Source organism: Ranitomeya imitator, chromosome 2, assembly GCF_032444005.1.
Source record: "Ranitomeya imitator isolate aRanImi1 chromosome 2, aRanImi1.pri, whole genome shotgun sequence".
NCBI classification, from domain to species: Eukaryota; Metazoa; Chordata; class Amphibia; order Anura; family Dendrobatidae; genus Ranitomeya; species Ranitomeya imitator.
This window is the reverse complement of record NC_091283.1, coordinates 764,861,642-764,875,270: the sequence shown is the minus strand read 5'-3', so window position 1 is coordinate 764,875,270 and position 13,629 is coordinate 764,861,642. Positions and strand designations below refer to the sequence as shown.

At 43.8% G+C, this 13,629-nt stretch overlaps 1 protein-coding gene across 9 annotated transcripts in view; it reads right to left on the bottom strand.

The window, feature by feature from the left end:
• Positions 1-13,629, bottom strand: part of RUFY2 (RUN and FYVE domain containing 2) — a 192,566-nt gene that overhangs the window by 129,729 nt on the left and 49,208 nt on the right. For all 9 annotated transcript variants that reach the window (XM_069753425.1, XM_069753424.1, XM_069753423.1 and 6 more), the window contains one exon: positions 429-498. In XM_069753425.1, coding sequence (XP_069609526.1) covers positions 429-498 — 70 coding nt within the window. The remainder of the gene's footprint in view (positions 1-428; positions 499-13,629) is intronic.

The following is a 13,629-nucleotide window of genomic DNA, read 5'->3' as shown; positions in this document are numbered from 1 at the left end:
AGGCAAGATTGCTTTGCACAGGCGTGTACTATGGAGGACAGAGAATGAACTTCAATCCAATATTGCAGCCAGTATGCAGCCAGCGGGTAAGGAAAGGGTGAATCAAACACCCGAAAACTCCGCCCATATGACCCAAAACCAGTCCCGCCAAATTCAGGTGACAGAGTCCCTTTAAGGCCTACTGTGCAGAGGTCCATGCAAGAGCATGCAAAGCCACTATTCTGTGCTATGGTGCGTTAGCGTTAGTGTGAGCTGCAGATGGTGCTGCACTTCAAAGTTATTCTCCAGTAGCTTACCAATAATATCCCCATAATGCTATGACTTATGGAGCGTGCCAGCATTTTTGCACCTGTCAGATTCATGCACAAACTGCCCACAGCCTGATCTGATTAGTACACATTTTCCAATCTCTATTTTAATTGCATTACCTCTTCAATAAGTTTTGCATTAGATTTCTCCAGTGTATCAATTCTTGAATGAAGACTGCTCACAGTGCCGCTGCAAGCAAGAGACAACACAACATGTTACATTACTGTATTATTAAACAAGTGTTCAGTTTATTCAATATAAACAGATGAGATATAGCAATAAACCAAGAATGATGAAATGAAGACATCAAGACACACAGAATTGCTGTACGTGTATGTGCACATGACGTCTTTTACACATGAGAACCCAGCAAGTTTTTGCCGACATCTTTTGTTCTAAAGCATCTTTTTGGTAGTTTTTTGTTTGTGATGTTGTATTGAATAAGTTAGATTAGCAGCCATGAAGTGGAAGACACCTGAAGAATGCTCAGGACAATTCTTTTAACCACTTGGTGTTTATGGAAACCTGAAGAAGTTTAAAGAAGCTCAAGATATGATCAGCAAGTCGTATTTACATATAAATGCATATGTTCATTCTGTTTAATGTTTATTTAGCTCTTTTTCAGGCAGGTTACGGAGCATAGTCACTTGAAACCTGAAAAAGACATCTTGTGCAGATACTCTAATTGTCAAGATTCATGATTGGTCCCATTAACAAAGTTTTGTAATATATATGCAAAATCAGAATTCACATCCAGTAGCGTAGCTACCGGGGGGGGTTGGGGGGTTGTGCGGGCGCTCTGGGCCCGGTGCTCAGAGGGGGCCCACCCGGAGCTACGCTACTGTAACTGTATACAATTACATTCTGCGGAAGAGCAGGGAGAATCGATCTCCCTGCTCTGCCACTATGGGGCCCCTGAGCAGGTGGGGGGCCCCTGTGCCAGCAGTGGGCCCCCCGCCGTCATCGGAAGATCAGCTGTACCGGTATTTAGCCGATACAGCTGATCGCATTGATGGGAGAAGGAGCGCTACGCCTGGGAGCTTTCTAGGTAAGTTCCCACGATCTATGAACAGCCAGCAGAGGGCGCCTCACCGCAAATGAAGCTAAATATAGATTATTGACCTATATTTAGCTTCATTCCCCGGGGTTTTGCAGCAAGGAGCAGTGCTGCATTAGCGGAACTCCTTGCTGCAAAATGTTTTAACCCCTTCAGAAGGATTTACATCGTTGGACTTTACAGATCTGCGGAAGGTAAGTATATTGTTGGTTTATTATGTTTTTTTTATTTACAGATCGAGGGTCTTCAGTGATTGGATTGGGCGTTAAATAAAATATTACAACAACCTTTGTTTTTATTTCATTAAAATAATTTTTAATAATGTGTGTGTTTTTTTTTAACCCTTTCATTCAATTGGATTAATAATGGATAGGTGTCATAATTGACGCCTCTCCATTATTAATTAGGCTTAATGTCACCTTACAATAGCAAGGTGGCATTAACCCTTCATTACCCCATATCCCACCGCTACACGGGAATGGGAAGAGCGTGGCCAAGTGCCAGAATAGGCGCATCTTCCAGATGTGCCTTTTCTGGGGTGGCTGGGGGCAGGTGTTTTTAGCCAGGGGGGGGCCAATAACCATGGACCCTCTCCAGGCTATTAATATCTGCCCTCAGTCACTGGCTTTACTACTCTGGCGGAGAAAATTGCGCGGGAGCCCACGCCAATTTTTTCCGCCATTTAACCCTTTATTTTAAGAGCTAGAACGGCCAAATTTTGCAGATACACACTACTAACATTAGTAGTGTGGATTATGCAAAAAAAATGGTGATATGAGATGGTTTACTGTATGTAAACCATGTCTCATATCATGTCGGGTTTTAGGAAGGAGAAAGCAAAAGCTGGTAATTGAATTACCGGCTTTTTGCTATATCGCGGCTGCATGAAGTAAGAATATATATACATATATGTGTCTCACTGACATATATATATATATACCTATTCTATGTGTACATATTTATTCTACCTATTCTACTGTAAGCTGTCAGTGTGATTTTACTGTACACCGCACTGAATTACCGGCTTTTCTCTGTAACAGCGCTGCGTATTTCTCGCAAGTCACACTGCTGGTCCGTGTGTAATCCGTATTTTTGGGGCTTCCATAGACTTTCATTGGCGTTTTATTTGCGCAATACGGTGACAAACGCAGCATGCTGCGATTTTCTATGGCCGTAGAAAGCCGTATAATACTGATCAGTAAAATACGGCAGATAGGAGCAGGGGCATAGAGAATAATTGTGCCGTATTTTTTGCGAGTTTTACGGACGTAGTTTCTGCGCTCTTACGTCCGTAAAACTCGCAAGTGTGACGCCGGCCATAGGGACACATACGGCAGCAGTGGCTCAGTATTGGGGTAGCAGGTGCAGTAATAGGGACACATACGGCAGCAGCGGCTCAGAATTGGGGTATCAGGTGCAGTAATAGGGACACATACGGCAGCAGTGGCACAGTATTGGGGTAGCAGGTGCAGTAATAGGGACACATACAGCAGCAGCGGCTCAGTATTGGGGTATCAGGTGCAGTAATAGGGACACATACGGCAGCAGCGGCTCAGTATTGGGGTATCAGTGGCAATAATAGGGACACATACGGCAGCAGAGGCTCAGTATTGAGATATCAGTAGGATGAGGAGTTTGTGCAGGTTGGGAATAGATGGTGATGGGGCTGGAATATGAGAAGTGAAATGTGTCTTTGTTGTATTCTCTGCAGACGAGTCCTGGCTGGAAGAAGTTGTCATACCGGTCTGGGACAGATGGAAAAGACGGGAAAAATGAAAGATTCCATCAGAAAGGACATCAGCGGTAAGGCATTATCTGTAACTGTGCAGTGATCTCTTATATGTTCTGTAGGGCTGGTATCTACCACTGACCATATGGCGGTAATATCCATATTGGTCTTTATATCGAGATTATCTTCAGTAACAGCACGGTCATCTGCTGAGGTTCTCCTCCAGTACTAGGGCGCGTCACCGAGTTGTAATCAAGGTTACCTGGTTAGGGGCCCATTCAGAAGCTTCGCCCCCCCTGGACCAAAACCCCAGCTATGCCTCTGTTCACATCCTATGTACAAACTATGTACAAATTATATTTCTTGGGTTATGCATTGATTCTGCACATTGACACTTAAAAGGATTGAGTCATCAGGAAATTACCTATTATTTAAATCAGGTTTTTGTGTTGTGTGTATTTAAAAAAAAAGTCATTTTTTTCATATCACAATCTTTTTTTAAAAAAAGACCACAAAATTAATTAAGGAAATTAATTAATTAAGGAAATTAAGTAATCCTGTAATTTCCACACTGGTCATTGGGGCTATTTTGGACTCATACTTTCTGTTCTGCCAGGAAGGAGTTTTCAGCAGGCTCCTTATCATCAGAGGCATGATTACAGTGTCTATACACAGAGTCTGTAGAGAAAATTGGCGCGCACTCAGGGTAATAAGGGAGCGAGGTGCAGGTGTAGTGGGCTATGACAGCCCTACGTACATATAGAATATAGTACACCGCACACTCTGTATATATTTTTGCAAATAGTGAAGGATTTATTTATATAAAGTAGAATTAGGTGACATGAAAAGCGACCAAAGGTAATTATAATGACGTTTCGGCCCTGCCAGGGCCTTAATCATATAATCGCTAAAGAAAAAAATAAAGAACAAACAAAAAAGTACATGAACATACAATATATGAAATACACCGTATATAAAGTCCAACAAAAATAAAGTTCCCATCCTGGATAAGAGAGAAAAAATGCAAAATAAAATAGAGGGGAAAAGGGGGGAGGGAAAAAATTGTCATAGTAACTGTAGCGTAATCTGATATACTTCCATAATATATAACACTTCGTATGTCAGCAAGAAAGACATGAGGTTAGAAACATGATAACAGGGTAAGGCTAAGACTCCTGAAGCAAGACCATATGACAGTACACTTGGGCAATATAACTAGATGCAATTTACCTTCAATGTGCACAAAAGAGAGGAAAAGATCCTGGTAGGTAGAGGCATATACTGTGGAGAAGACAGAGGTACGTGAGATGGAGGGTGTATAGGGAGGATACATAGATAATGAGAGGCTATAGGTGAAATGCTGTATAATATATACCTTGGGTGCCAATAAGCTGTGTGTATATCTCGCAAAGAGAGCCCTGTAGGGGTCTGTATGGCGTAGTACTGTAAGGGAAAGGTACGTAAATAAATGTAATGGTAGCTAAACCAGTGGATGGTAGAAGAGGGGAAGACCTATTACCTTTATAAGTGCAGTAGATATGCGGCGCTCCCGCGCCCTGCAGTCAGTGTGTGGTGTGGCTGGCGCTGCTGTGTTATGAAGGCGCAAACCGGAAGTAGGACCTGCGGTACCGGAAGTGATGCAGGCGGCTCTGGAGCGCTACTGCGCATGCGTGGCCGGCGATATTGTTGATGCCTGGTTGCTGGGGAACTCAGGCGCTCCAATGCACAGCCATGGAAAGCGAAGCCAAAGCGCTAGTGTGGGCAGTGTCACCTATGATAGCCTGGTATAGTGGTGGCATAGAAAGTGTAGGGCAGGCACTAAAGGTAATAAATTGGACTAAGTGCTAGAACTTGTAATGTAGAAAAGGGTAGTGCATGTAAAAAAGGACAAAATACAGTGTGGCAGAAATAACATGAGCGATAATATGGGTACAATTACTACACACATGGATAAACAAGGGGTCATGTATGAAATGAAAATATGAAATGAAAATATGGACATAGCTAGAGTAATGTGGCTAGGGGACTCACCGGGGTGATCAACGGATCTGCGGGGAAAGAAAAGGACAATATCAATAGGCTTAAAGAACTATATCAGCCAATCTATTTCCCTATTAAGACCCCTAGGTGCAAGTGTATCCAATGTATATATCCAATAAGTCTCCCTAGATTTTAATTGTTTGATATGATTGCCGCCCCGTCTAGGTCGGGGTACCTGCTCCAAAACCTGGAATTTGAGTTGGGCCACCGTGTGTCTCGCCTTAATAAAGTGGTCAGGCAGGGGAAGCCATGTTTTGTTACATCTGATGGTGGACTTATGGCTAGCGATTCTATCGCGTATATGTTGCGTGGTTTCGCCCACGTACAGTAGGCCGCAGGGGCATTTGATGGTATAGACCACGAAATTAGAATCGCATGTGTAAAATCCACGGATGGGATATGACTTCCCAGTCCTAGGGTGGGTCACGTTGTCTGATTTTATTACGTTTGAGCAAGCAGCACAGTTCAAACATGGGAAGGTCCCGTTGCGTCGTGAGCCTAAAAATTGTTGGATAGGTATCCGGTGTGTGCTGCCCATGTCAGCCCTGACAATCTGATCGCGGATATTAGGTGGTCTCCTCGTGCTCATAAGTGCGGGTACCTTAAAAGACGGGATTTCGGGGTGGGCCCTACCTAGAAGGGGCCAATGTTTTTTGATGACGGAATATATTTTAGTCATGAAGGGATGATGGGTATGGACAAACGGTATCCTTTCTTGGGGATAACGTGGCGTGGGGCTAGTGGGTGGACCGTAGGACCTGTTGAGTTCCTGCGTCAAGAGAGTAGAAGGATAATTCCTGTCGCTGAATTTCTGTGCCATGGACGTTAATCTGACTTGTCGCGTCTCGGGGTCCGTTACAATGCGGGACACTCTTTTAAATTGAGATCTGGGCAAACTGTTTTTTGTGGTGGTGGGATGGCAGCTGGAATAAAGTAGCAGGCTATTACAGTCCGTGGGTTTTGTATACAGGTCCGTTTGTAGGAATCCGTTGGTGTCCTTCAATACCAAGGTGTCCAGGAAAGCAATTTCTGTTGCATGGGTATGGATAGTGAATTTAAGTTCTTGGAAAGTGGAGTTGAGGGTAGAAAAGAATGAGTCGAGGGTATCTGATGACCCTGTCCAAATTAGGAAAACATCATCTATGTATCTACAGTAGTCTAAAGCATGTTGGGAAAAGGACTCATTATTATAGACGTAATGTGATTCAAAGTAATCCATATACGCATTAGCGTAGGCCGGAGCCACATTAGAACCCATGGCGGTCCCGCACAACTGGACATAATATGTGTCCTCATATAGGAAATAATTTTCAAATAAGACCATATTCAGAAGTTCAAGACAAAAGGATATGGCATTCTGAGACATATCAGATCGTTCCAGGAGCTCTCTGGTGGCTCGTATACCTTTCTCGTGGGTTATGGATGTATATAGACTGTTCACGTCCATGGTGACGAGAAGGCTGTGGGGAGGTACCTGATGTATCTGTTTAATTTTCTCTAGAAATTGGTTGGTGTCTAATATATAGGATCTAGTGTTTTTTGTTAGTGGTGTCAGGATTTTTTCGAGAAATACGGACAGTGGTGAAAGGACTGAATCGGTTGAGGCCACAATAGGTCTGCCAGGGGGGTTCTGTAGAGATTTGTGTATTTTAGGAAGGACGTAAAAAACTGGGATTATTGGGTGGGGGTTCTGTAAGAATGTAGCCGTCTTACTATCGATAGTACCGTTGTCCAGGTATACTCCAACGAGGTCCTTGATTTTTTTGGTGATAACTGTGGTGGGGTCTCTAGGAATGGACCTGTAGGTATTGGTGTCTGACAGTTGCCTAAGTATCTCGCTACGGTATTGTGACCGGTCCATTACAACTGTTGCGCCCCCTTTGTCAGCAGGTTTTATGGTAATTGTATTATTAGACCGTATTGCGGAGAGTGCCTGTTTCTCTTCAAGTGACATGTTGGTATGTGTTGGAAAGAATCCCAATCTTTGTTCATGTGATAAGGATTTGATGTCACGGTCTACAAGAGAAATAAATGTTTCAACGGCATGATAAGAGTGAGGAGGTGAAAAGGTGCTGACGTTACGAAGTCCCAGAGAAGAAATGGATAATGCCGGGATGGTGTCAGAAAGTCCGGAGGGCCTGCCAGCTGTGTCCATTGTTGGCATGTTGCCAAAGTGAGTCTTAAGTCTAATCGATCTGTAGAATCGATGCAGGTCCTTTTCAAGTTGGAATGGATCCCAGTGGGGTGTCGGACAGAAAGATAATCCTTTCTGTAGGACCGTTAGTTCCGCTGGTGACAGGGAATAGCTGGAGATGTTGACCACTTGATTGGTTGGCTTACCTGGCTTCGGGTCACCATTCTGTCGCCGCGCTCTTCGGGTGGGTTTGTTTGATATCGTCCGCCCCTGCGGCCTGTGGCTAAAAAATGTTGCCTGTTGGAACCGGTGGAGGAGTCGCTGCCGGAGCTGAAGGATCCTGGTCTCCTGGAGTTGTAGCGCTGTCGCCAATTCGGGGTGTTGGAGGAGTCGCTCCATCTGTACACTTTGTCGTTAGCGTAGTCCTCACTGTCTCGCTGGAACTTAAGTCTCTTTCTTTCCTGTAGGTTCTTCTCGAACTCTGCGATGGCTTTGTCCGTTTTTGTTTTGAGTGCGGTCCAGTCCGTAGATGAAAGTGTGGTAGTGAGCTGGGTCTCGATGGCCTGGATACTTTTTTGAACGTCAATAATTTCCTTTTGGAGGTATTCAATTGTCAGGACAATAATGTCTAGTGAGCATTTATTGAGAATTTGTTTATACCTGTCACAGAATTCAGGATTGTCTGCGAATAGAGTAGGTCGCAGATTACATCTCAATCCTCTAGGAATTTTGTTCTGACGAAAATATTCGGCAAGGGTAGTGCAGTGCAAGTCATATGAGACTAGCTTACGCTTAGTCTTCTCGTAATCCCTGGTTCTCAAATCCGTTGCAGGTGTTTTGAGGAACTCAGTGGAACCAGTTACTGATGAAATGATACTGGCGCTAGTGGCTGTATCGTAAGCAAAGGTGGTAGTGGACATTAGGGCAACCCGGTGCAGCAGCCAAGACTATAGCAAGATATGTAGAGAAAATTGGCGCGCACTCAGGGTAATAAGGGAGCGAGGTGCAGGTGTAGTGGGCTATGACAGCCCTACGTACATATAGAATATAGTACACCGCACACTCTGTATATATTTTTGCAAATAGTGAAGGATTTATTTATATAAAGTAGAATTAGGTGACATGAAAAGCGACCAAAGGTAATTATAATGACGTTTCGGCCCTGCCAGGGCCTTAATCATATAATCGCTAAAGAAAAAAATAAAGAACAAACAAAAAAGTACATGAACATACAATATATGAAATACACCGTATATAAAGTCCAACAAAAATAAAGTTCCCATCCTGGATAAGAGAGAAAAAAAGAGAAAAAAATTGCATTTTTTCTCTCTTATCCAGGATGGGAACTTTATTTTTGTTGGACTTTATATACGGTGTATTTCATATATTGTATGTTCATGTACTTTTTTGTTTGTTCTTTATTTTTTTTTTTAGCGATTATATGATTAAGGCCCTGGCAGGGCCGAAACGTCATTATAATTACCTTTGGTCGCTTTTCATGTCACCTAATTCTACTTTATATAAATAAATCCTTCACTATTTGCAAAAATATATACAGAGTGTGCGGTGTACTATATTCTATATGTACGTAGGGCTGTCATAGCCCACTACACCTGCACCTCGCTCCCTTATTACCCTGAGTGCGCGCCAATTTTCTCTACATATCTTGCTATAGTCTTGGCTGCTGCACCGGGTTGCCCTAATGTCCACTACCACCTTTGCTTACGATACAGCCACTAGCGCCAGTATCATTTCATCAGTAACTGGTTCCACTGAGTTCCTCAAAACACCTGCAACGGATTTGAGAACCAGGGATTACGAGAAGACTAAGCGTAAGCTAGTCTCATATGACTTGCACTGCACTACCCTTGCCGAATATTTTCGTCAGAACAAAATTCCTAGAGGATTGAGATGTAATCTGCGACCTACTCTATTCGCAGACAATCCTGAATTCTGTGACAGGTATAAACAAATTCTCAATAAATGCTCACTAGACATTATTGTCCTGACAATTGAATACCTCCAAAAGGAAATTATTGACGTTCAAAAAAGTATCCAGGCCATCGAGACCCAGCTCACTACCACACTTTCATCTACGGACTGGACCGCACTCAAAACAAAAACGGACAAAGCCATCGCAGAGTTCGAGAAGAACCTACAGGAAAGAAAGAGACTTAAGTTCCAGCGAGACAGTGAGGACTACGCTAACGACAAAGTGTACAGATGGAGCGACTCCTCCAACACCCCGAATTGGCGACAGCGCTACAACTCCAGGAGACCAGGATCCTTCAGCTCCGGCAGCGACTCCTCCACCGGTTCCAACAGGCAACATTTTTTAGCCACAGGCCGCAGGGGCGGACGATATCAAACAAACCCACCCGAAGAGCGCGGCGACAGAATGGTGACCCGAAGCCAGGTAAGCCAACCAATCAAGTGGTCAACATCTCCAGCTATTCCCTGTCACCAGCGGAACTAACGGTCCTACAGAAAGGATTATCTTTCTGTCCGACACCCCACTGGGATCCATTCCAACTTGAAAAGGACCTGCATCGATTCTACAGATCGATTAGACTTAAGACTCACTTTGGCAACATGCCAACAATGGACACAGCTGGCAGGCCCTCCGGACTTTCTGACACCATCCCGGCATTATCCATTTCTTCTCTGGGACTTCGTAACGTCAGCACCTTTTCACCTCCTCACTCTTATCATGCCGTTGAAACATTTATTTCTCTTGTAGACCGTGACATCAAATCCTTATCACATGAACAAAGATTGGGATTCTTTCCAACACATACCAACATGTCACTTGAAGAGAAACAGGCACTCTCCGCAATACGGTCTAATAATACAATTACCATAAAACCTGCTGACAAAGGGGGCGCAACAGTTGTAATGGACCGGTCACAATACCGTAGCGAGATACTTAGGCAACTGTCAGACACCAATACCTACAGGTCCATTCCTAGAGACCCCACCACAGTTATCACCAAAAAAATCAAGGACCTCGTTGGAGTATACCTGGACAACGGTACTATCGATAGTAAGACGGCTACATTCTTACAGAACCCCCACCCAATAATCCCAGTTTTTTACGTCCTTCCTAAAATACACAAATCTCTACAGAACCCCCCTGGCAGACCTATTGTGGCCTCAACCGATTCAGTCCTTTCACCACTGTCCGTATTTCTCGAAAAAATCCTGACACCACTAACAAAAAACACTAGATCCTATATATTAGACACCAACCAATTTCTAGAGAAAATTAAACAGATACATCAGGTACCTCCCCACAGCCTTCTCGTCACCATGGACGTGAACAGTCTATATACATCCATAACCCACGAGAAAGGTATACGAGCCACCAGAGAGCTCCTGGAACGATCTGATATGTCTCAGAATGCCATATCCTTTTGTCTTGAACTTCTGAATATGGTCTTATTTGAAAATTATTTCCTATATGAGGACACATATTATGTCCAGTTGTGCGGGACCGCCATGGGTTCTAATGTGGCTCCGGCCTACGCTAATGCGTATATGGATTACTTTGAATCACATTACGTCTATAATAATGAGTCCTTTTCCCAACATGCTTTAGACTACTGTAGATACATAGATGATGTTTTCCTAATTTGGACAGGGTCATCAGATACCCTCGACTCATTCTTTTCTACCCTCAACTCCACTTTCCAAGAACTTAAATTCACTATCCATACCCATGCAACAGAAATTGCTTTCCTGGACACCTTGGTATTGAAGGACACCAACGGATTCCTACAAACGGACCTGTATACAAAACCCACGGACTGTAATAGCCTGCTACTTTATTCCAGCTGCCATCCCACCACCACAAAAAACAGTTTGCCCAGATCTCAATTTAAAAGAGTGTCCCGCATTGTAACGGACCCCGAGACGCGACAAGTCAGATTAACGTCCATGGCACAGAAATTCAGCGACAGGAATTATCCTTCTACTCTCTTGACGCAGGAACTCAACAGGTCCTACGGTCCACCCACTAGCCCCACGCCACGTTATCCCCAAGAAAGGATACCGTTTGTCCATACCCATCATCCCTTCATGACTAAAATATATTCCGTCATCAAAAAACATTGGCCCCTTCTAGGTAGGGCCCACCCCGAAATCCCGTCTTTTAAGGTACCCGCACTTATGAGCACGAGGAGACCACCTAATATCCGCGATCAGATTGTCAGGGCTGACATGGGCAGCACACACCGGATACCTATCCAACAATTTTTAGGCTCACGACGCAACGGGACCTTCCCATGTTTGAACTGTGCTGCTTGCTCAAACGTAATAAAATCAGACAACGTGACCCACCCTAGGACTGGGAAGTCATATCCCATCCGTGGATTTTACACATGCGATTCTAATTTCGTGGTCTATACCATCAAATGCCCCTGCGGCCTACTGTACGTGGGCGAAACCACGCAACATATACGCGATAGAATCGCTAGCCATAAGTCCACCATCAGATGTAACAAAACATGGCTTCCCCTGCCTGACCACTTTATTAAGGCGAGACACACGGTGGCCCAACTCAAATTCCAGGTTTTGGAGCAGGTACCCCGACCTAGACGGGGCGGCAATCATATCAAACAATTAAAATCTAGGGAGACTTATTGGATATATACATTGGATACACTTGCACCTAGGGGTCTTAATAGGGAAATAGATTGGCTGATATAGTTCTTTAAGCCTATTGATATTGTCCTTTTCTTTCCCCGCAGATCCGTTGATCACCCCGGTGAGTCCCCTAGCCACATTACTCTAGCTATGTCCATATTTTCATTTCATATTTTCATTTCATACATGACCCCTTGTTTATCCATGTGTGTAGTAATTGTACCCATATTATCGCTCATGTTATTTCTGCCACACTGTATTTTGTCCTTTTTTACATGCACTACCCTTTTCTACATTACAAGTTCTAGCACTTAGTCCAATTTATTACCTTTAGTGCCTGCCCTACACTTTCTATGCCACCACTATACCAGGCTATCATAGGTGACACTGCCCACACTAGCGCTTTGGCTTCGCTTTCCATGGCTGTGCATTGGAGCGCCTGAGTTCCCCAGCAACCAGGCATCAACAATATCGCCGGCCACGCATGCGCAGTAGCGCTCCAGAGCCGCCTGCATCACTTCCGGTACCGCAGGTCCTACTTCCGGTTTGCGCCTTCATAACACAGCAGCGCCAGCCACACCACACACTGACTGCAGGGCGCGGGAGCGCCGCATATCTACTGCACTTATAAAGGTAATAGGTCTTCCCCTCTTCTACCATCCACTGGTTTAGCTACCATTACATTTATTTACGTACCTTTCCCTTACAGTACTACGCCATACAGACCCCTACAGGGCTCTCTTTGCGAGATATACACACAGCTTATTGGCACCCAAGGTATATATTATACAGCATTTCACCTATAGCCTCTCATTATCTATGTATCCTCCCTATACACCCTCCATCTCACGTACCTCTGTCTTCTCCACAGTATATGCCTCTACCTACCAGGATCTTTTCCTCTCTTTTGTGCACATTGAAGGTAAATTGCATCTAGTTATATTGCCCAAGTGTACTGTCATATGGTCTTGCTTCAGGAGTCTTAGCCTTACCCTGTTATCATGTTTCTAACCTCATGTCTTTCTTGCTGACATACGAAGTGTTATATATTATGGAAGTATATCAGATTACGCTACAGTTACTATGACAATTTTTTCCCTCCCCCCTTTTCCCCTCTATTTTATTTTGCATTTTTTCTCTCTTATCCAGGATGGGAACTTTATTTTTGTTGGACTTTATATACGGTGTATTTCATATATTGTATGTTCATGTACTTTTTTGTTTGTTCTTTATTTTTTTCTTTAGCGATTATATGATTAAGGCCCTGGCAGGGCCGAAACGTCATTATAATTACCTTTGGTCGCTTTTCATGTCACCTAATTCTACTTTATATAAATAAATCCTTCACTATTTGCAAAAATATATACAGAGTGTGCGGTGTACTATATTCTATATACACAGAGTCTTACAGTGCAAGTAACATGCTGACGGCACGGGGGAGCAGGAAAGATGAGGAGGTGAGCAGGGAAAAGACAACGGCCGTTTCGCACCGACAGTAGCGCTTCAACGGGTCTCAGGTGTCAGGAAATGACGTGGGCAAGATAAAGGTGGGTAAACACACCCTCCCCTCACGCCTCCAATCCCTGACAGCTGACAAAATACAATAGCTTCTATGGTGACTAGTGCAACACATAAACAGACAAAATACACAAGGCTGGAAGCCAAATGTCTGTGAATTAAAACAAGATTTTTGCTGATGAATCAATACAAATATAA